This window comes from Lissotriton helveticus, chromosome 4_1 (genome assembly GCF_964261635.1).
Source record: "Lissotriton helveticus chromosome 4_1, aLisHel1.1, whole genome shotgun sequence".
Lineage (NCBI taxonomy): Eukaryota > Metazoa > Chordata > Amphibia > Caudata > Salamandridae > Lissotriton > Lissotriton helveticus.
In genome coordinates, this window is record NC_136063.1 from 1,122,360,061 (window position 1) to 1,122,385,427 (window position 25,367).

General features: G+C 42.9%; 1 protein-coding gene across 2 annotated transcripts in view; it reads left to right on the plus strand.

Annotated features, from left to right (window-relative positions):
* EPB41L4B (erythrocyte membrane protein band 4.1 like 4B) overlaps window positions 1–25,367 on the plus strand; it is a 935,352-nt gene that overhangs the window by 796,410 nt on the left and 113,575 nt on the right. For both annotated transcript variants that reach the window (XR_013610581.1, XM_078687730.1), the window contains exons 10-11: window positions 8,418–8,487; window positions 8,581–8,750. Coding sequence is in view for 1 of the 2 variants with exons in the window: in XM_078687730.1 (XP_078543856.1) it covers window positions 8,418–8,487; window positions 8,581–8,750 (240 nt within the window). In the remaining variant the exon portion in view is untranslated. The remainder of the gene's footprint in view (window positions 1–8,417; window positions 8,488–8,580; window positions 8,751–25,367) is intronic.

A 25,367-nucleotide genomic window follows, 5' to 3' on the forward strand; every position in this document is an offset into this window, starting at 1 on the left:
GCAATTAGAGAAGCATACATCTGATAAACATCGGCAGGCAGAAAATGCCAGTGTTTTATTATGTGCAAGGGCCTTAAGGGCCGCTGTTATTTTGGCTTAAGGTATAAGGATTCTCAGGAGCTCCCTGGCTGCCTCCGACAGCTGTGGCAGGGTTCAGCTGTTTAGGAAAGCATCTAGATCGCCCTTCGCGATCTGCCTGTGTGGGCCTTAAAATTCCTTATAATGGTGTAGGAATTTGTGGTGGAAAGCAATCCATGTATGTGTAGTTAATCCCCTGTATCCAAAATCCCCTCTGCTTGGTGCTCTTAAGCGTCCAGACATCCCCTAGTTCAGTCCACATCCTGAACTCTGGGCGAGTCCACCAGCGGAGGGGTGGAGTGATCTACATTCACATCTGCTACACAGTTGTAGTGTCCCCCAATAATCCATGTTTGCTCCCCCTCAGATAAAATAGGTGCCAGGGAGGTGAGAAAATGTATCTGTCCCGTGTTTGGTGCATAAATACTGCCTAGTGATACCCTAGTCCCAAACAGAATCCCCTGAAGGATCTCATACTGGCCCTCCCTTTCTGTGTGTAACATCAGGTTGGATGCAGCTCAGGGATATTTGAACATTTGATGAGTCCCATGGCATACACATGACCTCTCCACTGCCTTGTTAAGGTAGCTATTTTTGTACCCACCAAAGGGGATTCCTGAGGAAGGCTACATCCACCCCCACAGTGTAAGATATGATAAGATCTCATACCTCCTAGTCAATGTGCTCATGTGCTGCACATTCCAGATGAGGAACAAATATTTATCTTGTGCAATGAGATGCAAGAAAAACTGCCCATAGACAGGGCGGGGAATCAGGTTATCCCCAAATGGCTGGAGATGTCTCCATCTGTATGCACTAATGTTCCATACGCCATTACCCATATATCCTCTACAACTATGGAGCACCTATGCTATAAATTGAGGGCAAAATTATAAGGACTATCCCCAACTCTCACACATCTGTCCAACAATCAGAACTTTGAAAAAGATTCTGGTCCATTCTCCCATATTATGTCCCAAGTGTGGGAGAGAGAGAGACAGTAGTTGCTGCTTTACGCATCTTTTCCTACCGCACACCGCAGAGATCCAAAACTCAGTACCCGAGAAGCTCCCAGGCACATCCAACCTTGGTCACCACAACAAAAAATTGAGAATAATGTTGAACAGGTATTTATTTAGTTATAGATTTCTTTAGTGTGGCCCAGGTACAGGAGAAAGTCGATGTGCTTTGTAGCCATCATTGAAAAGATACATAATTAAACATAATATAGAACTAAAGATAAATATAATTTCTATTATTTACACCTTGAAGAAAAAAGGCATGTGCAAATCCATCTTGTCTCTCTTTCCTGGTGTTGGGGGCCACTGCTATTGGCTTTTCCATTCCACTGCTTTTAGTGTGTACCAGCATTGATGAAGTCAATAGTGGACCAGTCATTTTTAAACTATACAGAACATTGTTTGCTCCTCCTCCCTACTACATAATGCTCTAGTATGCAGTACTACTGTTGAGACCGTGGAAGTGGCCATACGTCCCCATGCCCATGTATTTTCCACGCGGAGCCACTGCAATACTGAGCCAATCCTCTGTTCTTATTTCTTCCCTAGCCTGCCGTAGCTTCATCAGTGAGGCGCTGTCTCTTTGTGGAGGAGCTGGCAGCATGAAGTTGTTCATATAAGAGTATCAGGGTGGTGACTGGAGTGGTGATTGATTCTAGTTATTCACTTAATCAATGCCCTCTTTTTCCCATTTTAGCACCCTACTTATTTGGCTTATTACTTACAGAAGGAAGGCGGTGCAGGTGTACTTGATTGGGTTCTGCAGCTTCTAAGGGGTTTGTTTGTGGCCTAGTTTACAGTGCAGAGGCTGCCACTCCTGCTTGTATATTTTGTAAATTTCATCATCTTTCCTTTCACACCGTTCATTGTTCTATAGCCTAATTTCAGTCGTAGAAAGATTAGATGTTGATTTTTCTTTTTTGCCTCATTCATACTATTCTTGATTGCATAGAAAAACATTGTTGTCTATACTGTCTTGCACTTTGAAGATCACTGCCATGTTGCATAGCACATTTGATATAACACAGCGGCCATCTTGAACGAGCAGATAGCAATGTTTTCATATTTTGAGATGGCTACTGCATTCCATGAGGCAACATGACTCCGTAGGTGGGCGGCCTCTAAAAAGTACAAAAAGACAGAAGTTATAATTTCAGCATGGCTGCTGAGTTACATTATGTTGTATCCCGCAAAGTTATGTCCACATGGACAGTAGAGAAAATAGTGTTTACCATAGTTCAGGGTCAGACCCAGAACCCAAAGCAGCCCTGGCAAATGTTGTCAGACCAGCTCCGTACAGTGTGTAGCGAGCGCAGTGAGTGAGCCTGACCACTTCAAGAGGGGTTCTCCCCAGGAAAATACGGCTACAACAATCTTTGTTGAGGTCCTTCAATTATTCACTCACTATCACTCTCCACCAGTGCCCCTCATCACTCCATAGCTACTCAAATATTTCACATGTATTTTATTTGTTATATAGCACCCCTCATATCATTGTAGGGTGTCAAAGCACTCTAGATCATACACACATACAGACAGACAATAAATCATACGTTTGTAAATCATTGTAAAGAAAATGTTACATAAGCCAAAAGGAATTACAAGGTGTAGGATTCACATGGCATCCATACTGATAGGCATTTTTAAGAGTGCTTGGTCTTGAGAAGCACAAACTCCGGATTCAAACCGTACTACATTCGTTGGGGTTGGATTTACTAATAAGAATGTATTTCTACCCAAACAAACCCATTTTAGCAACATTAGAATAATGAAAGGCGGGGAGAGAAAACTAACTTTCGAACCTGTAGTTTGCAGTTTGCATGCAGGTTTTTGACAGCTGTTCATAGCTCACTGTGCTAGATTATGATTGTAAATTAAGAACTGCAAGTAACAAGAGCATCTCTGTGGCAAAAGCAGTAACCCACTGAGGCATGCACATAAAACACAGTTCTTTGATCTGCATATTACATGTTTTTTGAACGCTGGCATATTAACCCTCTATTTTAGACGAGTAAAATCTGCTAATGGACAAGCCTCAGTTCTCTAGCAGGAAGATTAATCACTTGATATATAAACCTTGACACTTTTATTTTTGCCTGTTAATGGGGAATGATGTTGCAGCACTGCAGCCAGACCGGCCCTCACCCCTCCGGCCTCCCATAGAAATGCCTGATGCGGCCAGTCCAGCCTTGCAATAGTTTTAAGAAAGCCGGACATCATCAATGACTTTGTCAGTGCTTGTGCATTTTAAAAGCATCTGGCATAGACAAAGCAGCAGCCACCGTGAAGTGGAAAAGTGGCTGCAGCAGGGAAGAGATGGGGAAAAGAGGCACCGCGAAGTGCTGCAGGACCGCATCCATGGCACCTGGTGTGCAGTAGAGATGATTTTTGGGGCTGTATAATAGCTTACAGGGCTCCAATAATGAAATTCACCATCTGGCGTGTCCTAGACGATTACTAAGGTTGAGGATACCAGAGGAGAGATAGGATGGAGAACCCTCAGGGAGTAGGGAAAGAGAACTAGATCTTAAAGCAGGGGAAGGAGCAACTCATGCTCACTCCTGGAGTACTAAAGGGGAAATTAAATGGGAAAAGAAAAGTAGTTCCATGACATCAGTAGTTAAGTGTGACTTCAGTATTTAAGAGTTATGCCTTATTTAGTGCAATGGAAAAGTAAGGAAGCTATACTCCTGGGGTGGTACAATCACAGAATAGGGAGGAAAGCCATTGAAGAAAGAGCAGGGCACTGACATCGCGAAGTCCTCTATTAATGTGCATAGGGCTGACCCAAAGCTTGCATTTAGTGGTATTGGATACAGTTGTGCCTGTGACGAAGAATTTAAGTGGTCTTTAGCAAGACTGCAAAAATGATGGTGTGGCCTTATAGAGATAGCTTATATATAGTGGATCAATAGCAGTGGCACTAGATACAGAATGAAACCTAGATAAATACCATTAAGCCATGGTAGTTCAGGGCAATTAAGTGTGCCCACATATATCTCTCGCGGGAAGGAGCCATTTTAGTTTTTTTATTTGTGTTTTCGTTTTTTTAGTAGTAGCATGGGAACGAGATACCCAGAATTCAGGGGCAACAGAATTGCTTATTCTCTCGCCTCATATTGAAAATGATGGTAAACATACAGTGTTCTTAAAAGCCTACATTTGACAGAGGATCTCAAAGTTTAAAAGGGAACAAAGTGCCTCTTAGATGTTCAGTTTCTTTACAGAGTGGCCAGGACAGAAAGAGTGCAGTATTCTGTGTAGGTGTAAGACGTTTGGTATATGCATCAGACCCAATTAGGCAACCGCTGAAAAGGGCTTAGGACTGGGGTGGCTTGTTCAGATGCTCTTTGTATGCACCAGTAAGGTGGGTGCTACTGTAATCTAATCCTAACAGCACTAAAGACTGCTACTGATCTTAAAACTTGCTCAGGGATTTGCGATTTTTATCCCTCTCATAAACCTAATTTAGAGCCATGCATTCTTTTTTTTGGGGGGGGATATGATGGCAAGCCTTTTCTCACAGTTGAAGCACAGAGACTTGGTGCAAGAGATCATTTCAGGCTTGTATTCGAAAACGGTTAGAAAGTCAAACCATGATTGATACTGAAGAATTGCAGGAGAGGAAGAAGATAAGCAGGAATGGTTTTGTGAGTGTTTAGCTTTAGATGATGTTTTCATCAATCCATGCATTTTCTCCGGGGTTGAATGCTTCTAGTGAGCAGTAAATTGGTTGTGGGATGTGCACACTCATAAAGTCACAACTGCTGTATACTCCCAGGGATGCTTGTTTCCGGTCCAGGAAAGATATGGCTTGGCAGTTCGGTCTAGACTGTTCCCTTGAGGACAGGGTCAAGACTGATTTGCATATAGCTGGGTCTGTACTGGGGTTGCGAAGTGAGCTAAAGAACGATGATGGATTCAACCTAGATTAGTGACTGGGGGTGAGATTCTGAAAAGTTTCAGCGCTCCGTCCATCATCTCCTTGTGCTTCCGCTACTCCACCGGAAGTGTCTGGAGCTGATTTCTTTGGGGAAAATGGCCTCTGCATCACTGATGACTATTTGCGGCTTAAAATTGTGAACCGAGCGGACTTGTATTGGGGCAGCTGCTGTGCTACCTGCTCTGAGTGAGATTTGCAAAACCAATCGAGTTCAAGACACCTTTAAAACGGTCAGTTGGCCCCAATTTATTCAAGGTGAATTTTCATGATTTCTAAAATTTACGTGAATAACTCGCAAGGTGAATGGCTTTATGTCAATAGTGAAAACTGGTCCAGGAGCAATGTCCGAGAGGATAGTTATGTGTAAAGCGTTGCTGAGTGTTTAGAGGTTATCAAATGACACCAAACCGGTCCACAGGTTAGTGACTTTGAGCTGATTTTTAGACGGCCAATCCAAATCTGCTTCTGGCAGGTGATCAGTGAACTGCCTAGAAACAATGACGACATCGCACGAGCAGCCCTCGAGGCAAGTGACAAAACTATGTTAAGAGTAAAATTCAAGTCACCACATCCTTAACTGAAGCTGGATTCTTTTGGGTAATTTATGGCGCTGCGTTCAATAGTGAGCTCATGTCAGTCACCAGAATCAAGGAAGAGTGGTTTGTTCTGCATTGGAACAGCACTCCATTGTATACATTAGTTTAATCTTCGTGATGTCAGGATTAATCTCAGTTCAGCAGAGTGATGCTGGAGTTGCACTTTTTGGAGATTAGTTATGTGAAGTGCGCACAGAAATCTTAAAGGATGCCAGACACAACCAATAAAAAAGTACATAAAGTGTGATAGATTGATGTTATTGACTATATTTTCATAGCCAATGGACTTTATAGCCTTTTCATTTCATGGTGTGTTTGGTATCCTTGTAAAACCTAATTTTCAGCAAGTCTGTTTTATGATGCCGTAGTCATTAAGACGAGAAAAACTAGAGAAGTCGTTTAAATCATTTACAAAAACATTCTGAAACACTAACAGGCCATCTAATCATTTGGATTTTGGGGGAAAGCAGGCTCCAGGATGGCAGATGTTTTCTAAAGTGGCTGAGGATTGTATTGTGATTCTATTTATATAGTGCTCACTACCCCAGACAAGGTGTTGATGCACTTTACGCAGGGCAGCACACTGCTCCAGAACCTAGGGATAGTGGTTAGTCTAGTGGTTCTTGATTATTGTTAGATTTCAGGGTTAAATCTGTGCTCTCAAGAAAACCATTCATTGTATTTCCACCACTTTCTTTGTGGTGGATGACATTATTGAAGTGAGGCGTGATCTTTCATTAGTGGGTGGAGGTAAGTGAGTTCATGCAGATGGTTGGTGGGATTAATAGATGAAACCGAGGTTAGGTTTTGTTAGGTTACAGGAATGACTTCCAAAGCAGAGGTTGTGATTTTTAAAAAATTTAATGAGGTCAATTTACAGAATAAATTCATAAAGATTAAGGCAAACATGCCTGTGACTTACAGTAGGCTGTGCCAAGAGTGAGGGGGCCTGCAGAAGATGGGAATGAAGTCAAGGGACCTTCGAAAGACCGGGAGAGGGCATCATTGGAAGATTTAAATTGAGGGAAGTTTTTCATGCTGCGCTTTGGGAATACAGGGTCGGCTTTTTAAGAGAACATTCAATTCAAGGAAGCAAAAGTGTAAAAGAAACAACATTATTTACATGTAAGATAGCACTAGATTAGGTAGTTTTGATGTAGGAACATGCAACAGGTGAACAGTCTATACTCCGAGAAGCTACCTCTAGACCACCTCTTCAGCAAGGATAGTTAATCCGTTTTGGGGTTGAAGCATGAACTATTGGCTGGATCCAAATCTAGATCAGACGGAAAGCTTTGAGCTGCACTCAAAGAAAGCAGTAACCGCATGATAATTGCAGCATGAGTCCATACTTTTGGGTAAATAACGCAAACATTGAAAAGGAGATTCTGCAAACGCTAGAGGGGGTGTCTTCTGATATTCACCCTTAAAGTTTGGCTCAGATTGTTAATTGCAAAAGAGAATTGGGATCCATTTTGGATGCCTCTGATTTAGCATAGTTTCAAATGGGGGTGAAGTTACCCTGCTCAGCCCGTGGAGGTGTATTGTCTGCATTTTTGTGGCTGTAGTGTTGGGAGACTCGACAACTAAACCGTACAGCTGAACCTGTGGTATCAGCCCTGTAACTGTTTTTCAAAATGGTTCTGAAGTTTAACTAATGTTATGTTATGTTATGTTATGTTAATGGTTTTTATACCGCGCACAGCTGCCCCAGCAAAGGGGCGTCCTGGCGCAGAGAAAGGTATACACAACATCACAGAATGCAGCAGAATCAGGGAGTCTTATTAAAAAGAAAGGTTTTGATGACACGTCTGAACTGGAATAGGTCTTCCAAAGCACGGGTTTCATTAGGGAGAGCGTTCCATAGCTTGGCGGCTATTACTCGGAAGGAGCGGCCTCCAATCCTGCTCAGCGAAAAACGAGGCACAACAGCCAGATTCTGACCCATCGATCTCAGAGAGCGAGAGGGGACATATGGGGTCAGTAAATTCATGAGAATAGGTGGAGCCGTGCCCTTCAAAATTTTAAAGGCCAGGCAGAGCACCTTAAACTCAATCCGCCGAGCAACAGGTAACCAATGGAGCGTTTGCAGAACTCTAGACGCTGAGCAACGTTTGGGCAACCCAAAAATTGCTCTTGCGGCGGCATTCTGCACTCGTTGTAGCCGCAGAAGTTCAGCCTTATTCGTGCCAGCTAACAGAGCACTGGCATAGTCTATCCTGGATAGAACAGAGGCCTGGACCACAAGCTGTCTAGTAGGGGCATCGAAGAATTTAAGCACCGGCCTGATACCCCTAATGGTGCCAAAACAAGAGGCCGCCACTTTCTTAGTCTGGCAGGTAAAGCTGAGTGTAGGGTCCAGCCAGACCCCGAGGTTTTTTAGCTCCAAAACAGGAGAAGGGATCATTCCTAGCTCGGGGGGCCACCAGTTGTTATTCCACCATCCAGGTTGCTTCCCAACCACCATCACCTCTGTCTTCATTGTGTTCAATTGGAGACAGTTCTGGGTCATCCAATTGGCCACCGCACGCAACCCCTCACAGAAATTGAGGGCGTCCACAGCTGAGTCCCCACTTAGTGTGACCGCCAGCACACACTGTCAAATTGTAAGCTAAAGATCTTAGAAGCAATAACATTAAATAGATGATTTAGCTTCATCCAATATCCATGAAATTTCTAGTTTTTGTCAAAAGGTTTAGATTAACTGTAATTGTTTTCACTATATGTTATGAAGAAGCCATTGCCAGCATTTAAAATACACTATTATTCTTCACTTACCAGGCCAAAAATTACCAAAATGGACTTCAAGAAAAGCAAACTAACACTTGTGGTTGTTGAAGATGACGATCAGGTAGTATATTCTGATACATACATTTCTGCATTATCGCGACAAATGTCGAGCATTTTGGTGTTAATAAATGTGTTTTTGTTCTTTCCTCTTCAGGGTAGAGAACAGGAACATACCTTTGTTTTCCGGTTAGACAATGCCAAAGTATGTAAGCATCTCTGGAAGTGTGCAGTGGAACACCATGCTTTCTTTAGATTGCGAACGCCAGCGAACACTAAACCAGACCGGTCTGACTTCATACGGCTAGGATCTCGCTTCCGATTCAGGTATTTCTTGCTGTCGATGGTGGTGTTGTTCTCATATATAGTTGGTTTGATTGTGCAATCTTCAGCGGGAAGCTAATCCTGAAGTAACAGTGACAACTGGAGATTCATAGTGCAAGATTAGAGTCAAACTAAGTTATCTAAATCCCTCCCGTGCAGCCTCGCACCACCTGTTTTAGGCTTTTTCTCCTTTTTAGGTCTGGACATTAATGGCTTTAGCTACATGCAAGTAAGTATTCAGGTGATAGAAAATAAAGAGAATACAAAGTGGGGGTTTCAATGTTGAATTGAGCTGTTACACATTTTACATTGTCTTTTTTAATTGGTGAGACAGCGAGAAAAAAGTACTGTCACTCTTCAGTGACTTAATGGAAGTATATGATGTTTATGTAAAACTATCAGGTCCAGAGTAGAGCTCTTATTTTTTGTATGGAAGTTTCAGTGTTGCAGTTGGTGGTTGTGTAATATGATGTATTTTTGGAGGTATGTGTGGGTGTCCGTCTTTTTTCTCATTGAAGACTAAAGTCTTCCAGGAAATTCTTATCACAAAAGATGATTTGTTTGCAGTACTATTGTTGGGAATTGGTTTACTGGTTGAGGGGGTAGCGCCCTACTCGAGCAACAACCACAGTTTCTGTCAGGGTTAAGTCACAAGCAAACCCGCAATGAACCTGTGCTTAACCCTCTGGTAGCTTTGCACAAAGCAGGCAAGCTTAACTTGGAGGGAACGTGAAAAGTATTTATGCAGTACTTCAGACAGTAATAAAGTGAAAACCCAACACAAAAAAAATCCCACACCAATTTAGAAAAACTGAATAAGTTGATATCAAAGTGACAAACTCAAATCAGTGGAACTGGAGATATGCAATGTTAAATATTTGAGTGAAAATAGTGCCTAGTAGCACAAATCACCCACTGTGTTCGTGCTGGACCTGGGCAAAGTCACAAGTTCAGGCTGGCCTCGACGTAGCGTGGGCCGAATACAGGGACCAAGTTGGACCCACAGTACAAAGTACCTTAAATCCAGGGTTGCAGAGTGTTGTGCGATTCCGCATTAAGGATGCTTCTCATTGTGGCAGTTCTTGGGAAGCTGTGGGGCTGTGATGCAGAGTCCTGCATCATCGTTGAGAGGCTTGCGATGCGAGGTTCTGCATTGAAGGTACTTTGCTCACTGGCAATTCTGACAGGACTGTGGGGCTGCCATGCAAAGTCCTGCGTTATCGACGAGGGACTTGCTATGCAAAAGGCTGTGTCCAGGATGCATCGTGCAGCTGCAGTTCTGAGGAGACTGTGGCCTGGAATGCGAGATCAGGGATACGTCCCGCTGCAGCGGTTTCAAAGCGCAAATGTGCTGTGCAGCATCGGTTCTGCTGACAACACCAAAGCTGGGCTGGCAAAGCACCTTCAGGCCCACTTCGAAGGGTCCAGGACTGGAGTGGCACCACTTGGAGGGCAAGACTCTCAGCCAGTAGAGTCCAGATGCTAGTTCAAGATGGAGCCTTTTCTGTCCCTGAGGGTCGGATCAGGAGGCCGGACAACTAGCCATTAGAGCCACTCTGGTAATCCTGGGATCAAGGTCCTTTCACTCTGGCAGCAGGGCCACAGAGTAGCAGTCCTTCTTGTAGAGCAGCTCAGCAGTCCTCCTTAGTCTTTCTTCGGTTTGCTGAAGAGTTGTGTCTGAGGGTCTATTATTTATAACTGGTGCCCACTTTAAAGTAGGAGAAAGTTCTGGAGGTTTCCATCCCTAGAGGTGTTTGGAATGTCCTACCCTAGCCTGTCTGTGGATATAAAAGTCTAGTGTCAAACCCTTTGTGAGTGTGCTCAGGCAGAGCCTTTGTGATTTGCCAGTGGGGTAGGTGACAACTCCTCCCAATCATCAAGTCCGAGGTGGCCCATCCTGCCAACACATATTCTCCTGTGTCTCACTGTTTGGGGGCAAGATACAAAGACCAATTGCCAGCTGTTCCTAGTCACGTGACCCATGATATTGGCACCAATGGTTAGGAGAGGAAAATGACAGCTTTCTAAAAGTAGTATTTTCAGGATTGTGACTTAAATTCCAACTGTACGATTAAAGAGGCTTTTAAATTACCATTCTTTAGACACCTACCTGCTGCCAAGTTAAAGTTATCACTTACCACATTTAATGAGGCAACCCAATGTAATGCTATGGGAGAGGTAGGCTTAGCAGTAAAAACAAATGTAAGAGTTTTTCACCACCAGAGCATGCAAAACTTAAAAGTAATGTCTGACTTTTTAAATACACTGCACCCTGCATCTGGGCTGTTTAGGGCGTACCCTAGGGGTGAATTATAAAAAAGAAAGGATCGGGCCTGACAATTTAGTTTATTTTACTAGGTTAAAATGGCAGTTTAAAACTGCACTACAGGCTGCAATGGCAGGCCTGAGACTGGGCTACTTAAGTGGGTGGCACAATAAGTGCTGTAGGCCCACTAGTAGCATTTAATAATTTACAGGCCTGAATGCATAGAGTACCCCTTTACTGGGGACTTACAAGTAAATTAAATGTGCCAATTGTGTGTAAGCCAGTTTAATCAAGTTTAAAGGTGATGGCACAAGCACTTTAGCACTGGTTAACAGTGGTAAAGTGTGCAGAGTCCTAAAAGCCAGCAAAAACAGGTTCAGAAAACAGGAGGGTGAAAGCAAAAGGTTTGGGGATGACCCTGCTGCGAGGGCCAAGTCCAATACTATAATAAAACAAACCATCAAAAGGTTTGCTGTTAGGTAGTGTGAGATGTTCAACCTCCGTGGTTTAGGTGTTGTGTGTAATCTCCATAGCCACATCAGATTTTGTGATCTACTTAGGTGCAGTATGTTGTATTCTTATGGCAATATAGTGGTTTGTTAGATGCGCAGAATTAGGTTTCATGGATGCATTAGTGTAGTGTCAAGGTGAAAGTTTTAGAATACATCCCATATGGAAGTTTCATTTAAGGCCTCTCATGTTTAATTTAGTAGCGTGGCATTCATGTGAAATGCCACATGTGGGTTGCAATAAACATTTATCCCACCCACATGTATGACTGTTGAAGGCTGGCTTCAGGACCACCATTGTCACCTGAAGGCTGTAGCTTAAGGCACTGCTGTAGTAGTACATGTCAAAAGAAACCATTTTGGCAGGTAGAAAAACCTGCTTTAAAATTTTAGGTAAGTCACGTAAGTATGCCTTGTAACCCACACTCATCAGTGCTTTAAGTTACCACTTCAACTTGGGAGGCAGTAACTTGTCAATGTTTTGGGACCGGAACTATGGTTGTAAACCATTCATGTTACTGATGCACAGTTTTGAAGGGACACGTTAAACACGGCCCTTCCTAGCTGCAAACCTGTAATAATTTGAAATCCCATCTAGTGATTGTCATGTCCTACCACCCAGGAACTCACACAGGACACGATGTGCATCTTGCAGGTATTCTTTTATTTGTTGGTTTACATCATGCTTGGATCATGACCTCCTGCCTCGAGGTCTAGCATCAGAGTGCCGTTCCTCTCCACCCCCTGACCGGATGTGGTGTCCGGTGTCCCCTCGCCCTTGTGCTGTCCCAGGGTCCTAGTGCCCATGTCCTGGACACGATATCTCCCCCCTTGTTGCAAAACAAACGAAGAAAGAAAGAAAGAAAAGAAAGAAAGCGAGAGATGGAGAGAGAGAGAGAGAGAGAGAGAGAGAGAGTACTCGTCATTCTACATTTCTTCATGAATCTAGTGTCTCCATCGCTTCCTTATCCTCTATCTTCCACCGTCCATGTGGCTGCCGTTGTCGCTGCCATTTCTTCTTCCTCCGCCTTCTTTGTCCTTGAAATGATATCTGTTTCTTGTTATTCGTTGTTGTTCGTGGGCAGCCGTTATCATCGATCCTTTCACTTTCGTCACCGCCAGTGACTCTTTGGAAAACTTGTTGTCTTATCATCTATATTCAACACCTTGGGTCCAGGCCCTGAGGTGCCTCTTGCCTTTATTTCCTTTGTGTCGCTTGTCCGCTCTGCTCATTGCATGTCTTTGTCCTTTCTTTTTTGCTGCTCTTTCTCCTGCGGTATGTCTTTTCGTGTTGCTCCTTTTTACCCCTTTTTTTTTTTTTTTTTAGGCTCTCCTTGTCCTTTTAGCCTTTTCTAGGCTCTCCTTTTCTTTTTCCTTTTTTCTTTGGTCCCTTCTTTCTTCGTTATTTTACTCCTCTTTCTTCTTTCTTCTTTTCTTTACTGCCTTGTAACTTCTCCTTTGCTCTTTCTTTGTCCTTGAGCAATCTTTGTCCTTTTCTTTCTCTTTGTTGTTCTGCTTTCTTTCCTTTTCTTTTCTTTTCTTTGTTGTGTCTCTTTTTCTGTCAGTTATTTAGCCTTCTCTGGCTTCTTCCACTCTCTTGTTCTTCTTTCTTATATATGTATATATTCTTTCCTTCTTTCTCTATTTGTCCTTTTGTTATTCTCTGGTAATCTCTTTTCTTATTGCACCATCATCTTCCTTTGCCTTATTGCTCTTTTGCCTTTTATTTATCCTTCTTTTTCCTGGTATGCACTTGTAGTATTTCTTTGTCTCTTTCTTTTATTTCTTTGTCTTCTCCTTTGCTGGCCTGCGTTATCCCCGACCTCTTGCTCCGAGGTCCTGATCCTTATTTTCTTCCTCTTTTGTCCTTTTAGGTCACTTCTGTGACATATTTCCCTTTAACTTCACTTTAAATTACCCTTTTGACACTTCTTTTATCACCACTTGTTGTTCTTGTGTTCTTTCTTTTCCACTTCTTTTGTCCCTTTAAGTTACTACTGTTGCTTATTTTCCTTTAATTTGCTTTAAATCACCCTTTTTTGTCACTTCTTTTGCACTTTTCGTCCTTTCTCGCGCTTTGCCTGGCCTCAAAATGGCCGCCGAGCTGTTCCTCGCTTCCTATTGGCTCCCGCGCCTGACTTACAAATGGCCGCCATTGTTCTCGCGTTGTTTCCCATCCAATCGGGACTCTGCCTGGCTTTAAAATGGCCGCCCATCTGTTCTCTGTTCCTATTGGCTCTCACGCCTGTTTCTAAGATGGCCGCCGAGACTCTCGCGAGAGCTCGCGCCGATTCTTTCAAGTCTTCGCGCTTTGCCTCGGCGCTTACCGCTTCACTTGGTCTTCTTTCTGCAGCGCTTGGGGTGGGCTCCCACGTCGCTGCACGTCTTCTTCCAGCACTTCCTTCTTCTTCTTCGCTGCACTGTGATCCAGGGTGGGCTCCTTATTTAAAATCACGATCTTTTCCACGTCGCTGCTGGCCTCCTGATGATGCCTCGCCTCTACCTCTTCTTGCGCTGGATACCGCATCCCACTCTTCGTCGCCAGTTGTCATGTCCTACCACCCAGGAACTCACACAGGACACGATGTGCATCTTGCAGGTATTCTTTTATTTGTTGGTTTACATCATGCTTGGATCATGTCCTCCTGCCTCGAGGTCTAGCATCAGAGTGCCGTTCCTCTCCACCCCCTGACCGGATGTGGTGTCCGGTGTCCCCTCGCCCTCGCGCTGTCCCAGGGTCCTAGTGCCCATGTCCTGGACACGATAGTGATTCCGAAAAAAACCTATTCTTAATCAATAAATGGATTTAGTACATTAGCAAACGTTTTTTTTTTTACCAGTTACAAGCCCTCTAATTTAGTAAATCAAAGTGGTTGGTCATCAGTAAAAGCGTTTTTACTTCTGGCCCTAACTGATGATGTGGTGCGAAATACCTTTTTCCTCAGAAAGCAGGTAAGATGAAAAGAGTAATCACGGACTACTTATGCTAGAAGAGGGGAGTTGGCAGTGAACAGGAACATATAGTGTCACAAAGGGCCAAGCAAAGGCATGGATTTTGGCATTTTTATGATAAACAGGAACCTAGTATGAGAGAGGCTGTTGAACTGGGCTGCTTCTTAGACTTTTTTTCTCAGTTTTCAGTTGGGGGAAACTCGACCATCAGTGGATCTTCATTTCCATTGCGCAGAACGTAGGTTGAGTTTGGGCACTCCGGATCCTGGAGCAAAGGTCCTGCCATCAGGAATAAAGACTTCTGAGATAGTGTGCAGGAAGACAAACGGGAAGTGTTTGAAAAGTAAGATGGCTGGGCTAACTGTTATAATTGGATTAGGAAGTGTCACCAGTCACTAGGTAGCTTACATGATAAAAATGTCATCCCACCACCAACTCATGAGACTACAACTGAAACTGGTGAAGACTCGGAAGGTGGAAATTCCTATTGGGCTGATTTTTGAAGAGGACTGTGGTGAGACAGTGACGGTTGGCAAGGAATGGGGAAGGCAGGAAGGCGGAGTTAAAAAAAAAAAAAACCGTAACTTTCCGCTGCCACCGTCTCTCGTCGTGCCTTCACTTCTTGGCAAGTCCACATCAGGGAAGCACACAGGCTCCCGAAAGCCAATCACAGTGCTGAAATGCAGCTTTGTGATTGGTCTGAGTGCCATGGTCTGGCGCTCAGATGGGGGGTCTGGGCATGTTCCCACCAGGCTATGTAATGCAGCTATGTAAAGCCAACATTATTAACACCTGGCTGGCTAGAGGGTGCGACTCAGTGGCTCCCCTGCGTCGCATTTCCGTTCGGCGTCCCAAGGAATCCAATAGATGGTTTAATGACCACCTGAAAGAATTAAAAGTGGCCACCCGACAAGCTGAAAGGCGCTGGAGGAAAAATTATTGTCCCTTATTAAAAACCCTCTATCTGTCATCTCTTACTGACTATAAGACCGCAATCCTTGCCGCCAAATCCTCTTACTTTTCAACTAAAATAATATCTGCCGATAATAAACCTAGGGAGATCTTCGGCATAGTGCAGGACTTGGCTTACTCTGACAGAGCCTCACCTCAGATCCCCCCATCTCAGTCCCTCTGCAATCAACTTAACACTTATTTCCTGGATAAGATCACCACTATTAAGGCCAACATTCCCCCCCCCCTCTCCTGCCTTTATTGACCCTTCTCCTCCGGCTATTCGAAACCTCCTTACCTTTATCCCTCCACTTACTGAAGAGGCATTTTTGGAGATTCTCCCTAGAGTGAAATCAGGGTCCCCGGCAGATATCTGTCCGGCACGAATTCTCCAACAAATTTACTCCTCTTGTCCCGAACCCCCGATTGCCTTCCTTAACAGCTCCCTAGCGCAGGGAGTAGTGACCCCTACGCTCAAATCAGCCATCATAGTGCCCATTCTTAAGAAGCCTGGCGCCGACCCATCCATCTCAGCCAACTACCGTCCCATTTCCCTGCTGCCCTTTTTGGGCAAGGTGCTGGAGCGCCATGTCACCACGACTCTCAGCACCCACGTTGAGGCAAATGGGGGGCTGGCTTCCCGCCAGGCAGGCTTTCGACCGAGGCACTCGACAGAATCAGTCGTGGTATCAGTCCTGGACAACCTCAGGAAGGGTATGGATGACAAATACCAGGCGCTGATTCTCCTCGACCTTTCCGCCGCTTTTGACACGGTTGACCACACCATCCTACTGTCCCGTGTCAAGGCGGCTGGAATCGAGGGCTCCGCCCTGGTATGGCTTTCCTCCTTCCTGAGGGACCGCACCCAGGCGGTCCGGCTGGGAGATCTCACAACTACCTCACTCCCCGTCACGTGTGGTGTCCCCCAGGGTTCCTCCTTGTCTCCCCTACTATTCAATCTTTACATTTCTCCTCTTATCTTCGCTCTTCAACAGCTGGAGGTCACCGTGTATAATTACGCGGATGACCTCCAGCTTATCTTTGATCTATCTTCTTCCCCTCACTCTGCTACTAGCTTTCAGCACACTATGATATTCATCAGGGACTGGATGAACCACAACCACCTCAAGCTGAACCCGGATAAGACCGAGTTGGTCCTCACTGGTGGTTCTTCCAGTCCCTGGAACCCTCTCTTCTGGCCCCAAACTCTTGGTCCCACCCCCACTCCTTCAATCACGGTGAAAACACTGGGGGTGAAAATGAATAATCAGCTCACCCTTCACTCTCAAATCAGTTCTGTAGTTTCCTCTTGTTTTCTTACCCTCCGCACTATCCGCACTGTCTCCCGTTTCTTCACTACTCAGGCACTCAAAATGATCATGGCCGCGCTTGTGATATCACGGCTGGACTATGCCAACGCCGTCTATCATGGCATACCAGCATATAGCCTAAGGAGATTACAGTTGGTTCAGAACCAAGCTGCTCGGCTGGTTTTTGGCCTTCCACGTTTCCACCACTCCACACCCCTCCTCAGGGAGCTTCATTGGCTACCTGTTAAGGAACGCTCCCTGTTCAAAACCGCATGTATGGTTTTTCAGGCCCGTCAAGGCACCGCCCCTGCCTTCATTTCCTCACTTATAAAAGATTACGTTCCCCCCAGAGAGCTTCGATCCTCCACCAAGTCCCTTCTCCAAATTCCACGCTTCAGGCGTAAAAAGTGGGGTGGGTCCAATTTTTCCACCCTGGCCCCCACTTTTTGGAACTCCCTCCCTGACCACTTGCGTGCGTCTACTCATTATGTATCCTTCCGCAAGGAACTTAAAACGTTTCTTTTTAAACAGGCCTTCCCTGCATAACTCTTTCTATCTCCCGACTCTACTACCGGTTTTCTCTTTGTTTCAGTAGTCAATACCCTCCTTTAGCGCCAAGAAACCGACAGGTGTACGCCGCGCTTTACAAATGTTTTAAATTAGAAATTATGTAATGCAGCTTGGTGGGCAACATGCTAAGTGAGCATGACGCTTTGGTGGGGCCAAGACTGCCGGCCCAAGACAGCCGGCCAAGCAGCCTTGTGCTCCTGGAGAGTGTTTACACACCACTCCATCCCCCCCTAACCCAGCCCAAGAAGAACATCATTATAATAAAGTTATTTTATTTAAAAAATGTTCTGCTCTCCGAGCAGTAGGGTGACGCTCCTCCGCCCTAGCGGAGGAGCTGCCCCTGGGTTGACATGCTTGTTACTTATAATCTGGGACGAAATGATCTCCACAGCGTCAATTTCCTGGCACTCTGCCACAGGGGCAGAAGGAGAAGGAGGGCTACATCCTGTGGAGAAGAATCCGTTTGGGATCGGACTGCATTGGGCCATGTAGTTTGCCTGGCTGGAGAGAGACCTGTGTCAGAAGAGCTCTCCATGAAAGCTTAAAAGCTGTAGGAGAGGCCAATAGATCTGCAGAAGAGGCCAAGAGATTTCCATTGCCAAGAGAGTGGGACATAGTAATTTCTTTTAAAATTCTGGTGATTGTGACAAGGTGCTGAGATCCCGCAAGAAAAATGTAACCTCTGCAGTTGAGGATTCCTGGTTTATCTCCAGGCAACTTTAAAGGCTGTTGTGGGACTGCTTGAAAAAGATGTATCCAACCCCTTAGAACCTGAAGCCTTAAAATGCTGTGGGAAATTGAAAACCAAAAAAGTGATAAAGGCCAAAGGGATCTGGCAAAGTCAGTAAAATCATCCGGGATGCAAAGCGACCTTGGTGACTACACATTCCAGCTTTGCCCTACTAAGAGCTTTTGTTGCTAATACTTAAAGCTTTACCCAGAGCCTGCAAGCGCTTGTCCAGATGGGAGGGACCCTTGCCAGCTAAAGGATCCTGCCTGAGTCCGTGGGAAGGGTTTGTCCAGAGATAAAACGAATTGACTTGTGCAATCTAGTTTGTTTACCTGGCAACCGCTCTATCGTGGCCAGCTGAAAATCGTGGCAAGCTCCCATAGAAACACAGCTATTGACACTGATCCAGTGTGAAGTGTGCCAAAAATCTTTTTCTCATATGATGTCATATAATTTCTCTGAAACTACGCCCATAAACAACATTTTACCCTCATTATGATATCACTTACAGAAGGTCCTCCGATGAATCTTTGGTTGAACTAATAGGGACCAGAACTGGAGAGAATGTGGGGCAATCTCAATATGAGGACCGGGAATATGAAATTGCCAAAAATAAATAATATCTACTTCAAGTATTCCTTTCGTAAATTATGAAATATATATAGTGAAACAAGAAATATGACCAAAAGAATAAGACAAAATCGATAAAGATAGCTCCCCAAAAACATTTATTTAAACTCTTTAGAATGTTCAGAATCAAGGAATAAATGCATTTGCAGTTAATTTAATGCATCAAATAAGCACATGAAGTCTCACACATTACAGTAAATTGTATACAACAGTGACTCACCTGTGGAAAAGAGGGGGAAAGAGAGAGAAAATTCAAGATTATACAATTCTAATTACAAGTCTCAAATCATACAGGCCAAGTATGGAAATTGGTTCAGTCCATCAAAGCCTGTAGCATAAAATGCCACAGATGGAGCCAGTAACCCTTCAGCCGAATATTTGTTCTTTGCTAAATTTGCCAGTCGACAAAGTACAGATTTCGAGATCGCAGTCAGGAAAAGTTCATTTCAGAGTTTGGCATCAAGGAAAATGCGAGTTCATTCCTTTAGCATGCCATCCAGGGAATAAGACATTCAGCAAGCCCCTGCTCCTCCCTTGCAAGGCAGTTATACTCCAAATGTTCTCCGTATACATCCACAAATGTTTCTTTTAGCCAAATTGTTAAATGCTCATTGGCCCTTTCAATGGTCTGCTCGTGGTGTGATCAATACATCATCTAAGAAATCCGTAAGGTTAGGTAATCCAATTTAAATATCATCCCATTTGGTAAAGTTGTAATAAACTTTCATCCTTCCCATGGACGTTTTCAAATAAAACTTTCTTTAGATACTTTGTCATAAAGCCGAGCACTTTTCCTGGGTTTTCTATCTATTGTTACAAAGTCTCTGCATACAATGTATGATAGGAAGAAACTTCCTTTGCTAAAAAGCAACTTCACGAAAGGTTCTCACAGCTTTCAGAATTATTGCTCATTATAACTTTTTTCTATATTCTTGCACAGGCCAGCAGAATAAATAATGTGTGAGGCCTACATGAAATTTAGCGGAATCACTGTCCCGTTATTTACTATAACACTATAAACAAACTCTTTAATAAAAATCATTTGCAATACTCTACATCTAAATTATTGTCACACAATAATTAGGAAAACTTCTCAAAGACATTCTTTTTCAAATGTATATTATTTACATGTCATTTCTAATGTTCACATTTTTCTCTCTTTGTTACAGACTTTAATTATTAAATTCAAACCGTAAAGCCCATTAGCATTTATTTCAATCACTTGTGATTATTTTACCAAATCCCTAAGCATCATTATGCATATTTAATTTCTTTTTCAACGCATTATTGTTTAATTTATATCACGATTACCTTTATCTTCATAATTTTTCTCAAAATCACATATTTATTACTCCGGTTATTCTTGTCAGTATTTTGTTTATATTTGCAAATGATAAATCAAAACTTTTGAACACTGGATACTTTTACAATGCAGTTGAACATTTTCACGTTCATATTTTAACTCAATTTCTTGTCAACTTTATCAATATTAGTCGTAAATATAGTTAGTAAAGAAAACTGCTAGAGGCAAACATTTTTCAACAATTTACGCTCCATCAATTCCCCCTTTGATGGCGAATCAAGCCCTCACACAAATCCTATTTTTCAATCTTGTCTTGATGTTGTATTTTCAGAATGCAGTTGTTTTCATCCGTTTTAGTCTAGCTTGTTCAAGATTTTTCATGTCATCATAATACCCACATTGTTTATTTTCTAATTCTACTTCTGTTTTACTTCTTTTTTTTTTCCTTTATTTCTCTTTTCTTTGCCTCTTTTGTTTTGAAACATTTATATATTAGTACAATCATTATTAAGCCAATAGCAATTGATATTAATGGTGTCAGTATTTTGCCTACAAGACTCTTTCCCAGTGCTGGAAGCCAACCTCCCACACATGAAAATCCCTTTCCTACCCTCTCCCAAGCACCATCTGTTTCAGTTCTGTTTTTCTTTTCTTATTTTAGTAATGTGGCTAATATAACCCTTCAAGTCTTTACTTTTATCAGGGATATAAGTGCAACATTGTAGTACCCTTAGCATGCGACAAACTCCGCCTTCCTTTTCTAATAACACATATAAGGCAAGCTGGTTCTGTAAGACCATAGATCTTATAGCAACCATTTTAGTATCTACAACTAAGAACCATCCAGCAATGTCCGTAGATAATCGATCTACTAATGTTGACAATTTATGAATTTTGTGCAAGGTCAATATTGCCCAACTCAAGGTATTATTGCTCCAAAAATATCCCCAATTATTTCTGCAGCACTTACTCCCCTACTTTAGTGTATGGGTTTCTTATCATTGATTCCATTGTTCTCATTTAAATGGTACATTTTTGGAAAGACAATTCACTTATAACCACTTCCATACCAATGAGTAAGTCATTTATATTATGCGTTTTTCTAACAAACAAAATATATTCCGGCAAACTCTGGATCCATACCAGCTAAAAATAATTCCGATCCTCCCATTAACAGGAAGTTATGTTCACAATAACTGGAACCAATGAATTTATTATTATCATCAGTTTTGCGTCTTATTATGGAAAGCTTTCCTTTATGTTCCCAGTCCAGAGTCATTGCAGCGTGAGTATTTCCATTTTTTATTATCCTCCTCTCTGTGCCCAAGGTGGTATCCTTCCTTGTTTTTCAGATTTTCGCTTTATTTCTTCCAGTCTATCTTCAATTGAGTTAATAAAATCCTTTTCTACGTTTTGTAATGTACTGTATCAATTGGTATTGTTGGATTGAAAAATTCTCCCATAAATTCAGCATCCCCTGCATCAGGAATTATGTGTCAATTACTGCTAACAAGGAATTTCTGAAAATATTAAATCATAATTTGAATAATAATATTGAAACTGTCCTTTTCCATAAAATAAACTTTTTAGTACACCACATGATATTCCATAAGTTAATGGAAGATTATTTATTCATAACGTTTTATATAGCGCGAACATGATCCCAAGGGATATCGGAGCGCTTCACAATTACGGATGGTCCGGGTTAGGCAGGCGTCAAATACATATCAAAGGAAACATTTACACAGGGTGCAACATAGCGGGACTGGGAGGGGAAGAAAAGATTAGGTAAGGGGATAAATACATCAATATAAGAGATGAGAGTGTAAGTCCAGTATCTTCAAGCAAATGATCAGAGCCCATTTAGGGTAAGAACTTGCACATAAGGAGTCGTTTTACTTCCATTTTGAAGGCAACAGTGAAGGTGAGTCTGCGAACTTCAGGAGGGAGAGAGTTCCAGATCTGTGGAGCAGGCCTGGAGAAAGCTCTTTGACAAGTTTTCTTTTTGCGAAATATCTGTGGTTTCAGAAGGAAGGTGTTAGTACTTCTTGAGGGTCTACCACCTCCAGATAGTTCTAGCTTTTGGCATAGGTACTTGGGGGCTATGAGATGGAGAGCTTTGTGAGTCAGGCAGGCGATCTTTAGCTGTATTCTTGCTTTAAAAGGCATCCAATTTATAGATTTTAGGACTGGGGAAATGTACGCAGATCTTTTTGTGCCCGTGGTCAGTCTGGCCGCAGCATTCAATACAGCCAAGGTATATTTCGGGAGGCCACATAGTGTAGCACTGCCATAGTCTAGCCTCGGCATAACCAGCGCTTGAACCACCTGCTTGAAGTCAACTGGTGGGAGGAAAGGTTTGAGATTCCAGAGTAGTCTCATCTGGTGATTCCCTCCCTTGCAAATCTTAATAATGTAGTTCTTCAAATGTAAGTGTTTGCCAAGGGTGATTCCAAGCGATTTGGCTGAATAAATAATATGGGGGGGTGGAGTTGAAGGCAGTGAGATGGTTCCTCCAGAGGTCTACCTTTGAGATATGATTCGGAGGACGAAATTAGCAAGAATTTGGTTTTGGAAGTGTTAAGTAGGATGTGGTTCTCCGTTAGCCAATTTTGAGTGTTCAGGAGGGTAGTGTTGAGGGATGTGAGATTGTATGGGGAGGAGATTTTCAAGTAAAGTTACGTCTCATCTGCGTACATGTGGAAGAGAATGTTAATTGAGTTTAGTGAATTAACAAGTGGTTCCAAGAATAGATTAAATAGTATGGGGGATAAGGCGTGGGACACCCATGGATACAGGTGTGGGCTGGGATAGGGAGGGTTCACCTTTATTATTTGAGATCTGTAGTGGAGGAAGGACGAGAACCATTGCAGCACCAGACCAGAGATGCCCATCCTGTCTTCCAGAACTAATAATAGGTTGTCATGATTTACAGTGTCAAATACAGAGGAAAGGTCCAGGAGGCAGGATTCGTTGTGGTTGAGCATTTTTAAAATGTCATCAAAAACATGAATGAGAGATGATTCAGTGCCGTGTCCACTCCAAAAGCTAGAATGGTGATGGTGTAGGAGTTGTACATTTTCAATGTGAGCACAAAGTTGAGATTGGACACATTTTTCAAGGAGTTTGGCCAGAGTAGTGATGTTGGAGATAGGGCAGAAGTTGTTACGATCTTCACTATCATTATTAGTTTTTTTTTAAATAGGGGAAACCTGAGCTGCTTTTAGGCAGTCGGGGATCATACCTTGAGACAGTGAGGCATTGACAATCTTTGTCCAGAGGGAGGTGATAACTTCCTTGATTTCATTGAAGACCGAGGGTGGTAGCGGGTCATTAAAGTGGTTGGATGGGTTGATACTCTGAAGAATTTTGTTAATGTCTCTTTCGCTGAAAGGGGTGAAGGTGTCCTAAGAGGCATTGTTTTTTGGTGCTCAGACTAGCTGGTTTGAGCTGTTCAGTGGGGGAAGGAGGGTGCACAAGCCAATAGGATGGTAGAGAGGCCTTTTTAGATTCAAGTTCAATATTGATGAGTCTCGATTTCTCAGAGAAAAACGTAGCCAAAGCGTCGCAAGAGGGTGGGCTGTGTCCTGGGTCAGACCGAGTGGGTGCATCACACGATTGTTGTTTAACCATTTCAAAAAGTTTCCTGGTACGATTAGAGGCTTGGTTTAGTTGAGATCTGAGGTAGTCGGCTTTGGCGCTCTTGATTTTTTTTGTTTGTTATAGGAGCTCCTTACCGTTGTGAGGACTTTTAGCTGATCCGAGGAAGGATTGGATTTCCAAGATCGTTCAGTCACCCTTAGGTTGCGTCTTTCGGAGTTTAGGTTGTCGTTAAACCATGGTTTAGAGATTTTTGCTGATGCATTTTTTTGTTGGATTGGTGCACCGGAGACAATGATACTTGAGATAGTAGAGTTGTAAAAGTCTGTAAGTAAGTGAACCTCTGAATTGACAACTTGGGCAGAAAGGGCAAGTTTACATTGGGTTGCTAGGTCAGCTGTATTGATATGTCTAAGGTCCCTTTTCCATACCTTTAGCTTCTTCGATTGAGGCTACCTCGCGGACATCTCCCGGTTAATGTAAAAGAGGATGATGTGATGGGCAGACCAGTCGCAAGGGGAGATGTTATCCAGTGATATGGTGTTTCCTTTGGAGATGATGAGATCCAGGATTTCTCCTTTTTTATGCGTTGACCTGTCACAGTATTGGGTCAGCTCGTGATCATCTAGGAAGGATTTAAGGCATGTAACAGTTTGGTCATTGGGATTAGACGAATGAAGGTTGGAATTACCGAGGAAGATTGGGGGAACTGCGGAATTGACATTACCGGAGATGATTTCCATCAGTTGTTCGATGAAGGAGAGATTATCCCCCGGGGGTGATAGCAAGTATGTAGTTTGCATATCGGGATGTGGTTACTTAAAATGTTGAGACAGAGGTATTCATTGGAAGGGGGGGTTTGAGGTCTCGGAGTGAGAGACTAAGAGAGTGCTCCGATGAATACAAGCTAGGCCACCTCCCTGCTTTTTAGCTCTGTCTAGAAAAATCATGTTATGGAAAGGAGGCACTAGGAGGTCGAGGAGAGGAGGCGGAATTCAACTAAGAATGATAAGTCGCACCCTCCGACAGAGAAGTAGTTCATTGCATGCATACATAACAATTTCTTGCATCCATTGAGTCCACATATTCATATACTAATTTTGTGAACACATTCAAAGAGAAAGCTTTAATGGATTGATCATGATGTAATTCACCATTAATTAGTTCATAAGTCCTTATTTATTTTTCATGCACAGTCTTTGATTTAGTAGCCATTGTCCCATGCGGATTAGTATCAGAATAAACATAATGTGGTAGATTTAATATTATTAGAAAGAAAACAGACACTATAATGAAAGCAGTTGAGAAGCAAGCACATGTGTGATTATGCCATAGTAAGGACTGATGTGCATTTTCCATCTCTAAACACTCATTTTTCTTATTTTTTATAAAATAATTCTTTGTAACATTGAGGCTTTTTTGATGCCTTAATCACAGTGCCTTTTGTCCCTTTATTTTCATTTGGCCTTTATCTGTTTCAACCACTCTTCTTCACAGTGGTTTTTGTGAGATGCAATCTTTGAAGCAAAATGCATATTAATCTTTTTCCCAGTCGTGCAGCAGCAAGATATGTCCGCTCTGGAGCTGTGTATTTCTGCTTTGGTGTTCTTGCTCTCTTTGATCTGAAAACTGCAGTTTCTTTTGTGTCTGTGTCACTGTTCTCAGACTGACAGGAGACTTGAATCACTGTTTTTGGTATTTTTCCTGTAGTTAGATCGTGTTTCTGATTTTCTGGGCCATCGGTCGCCTTTTTGCACTCATTTTTCAGTTCCACTGTTCACATTACTTAAGTCAATATC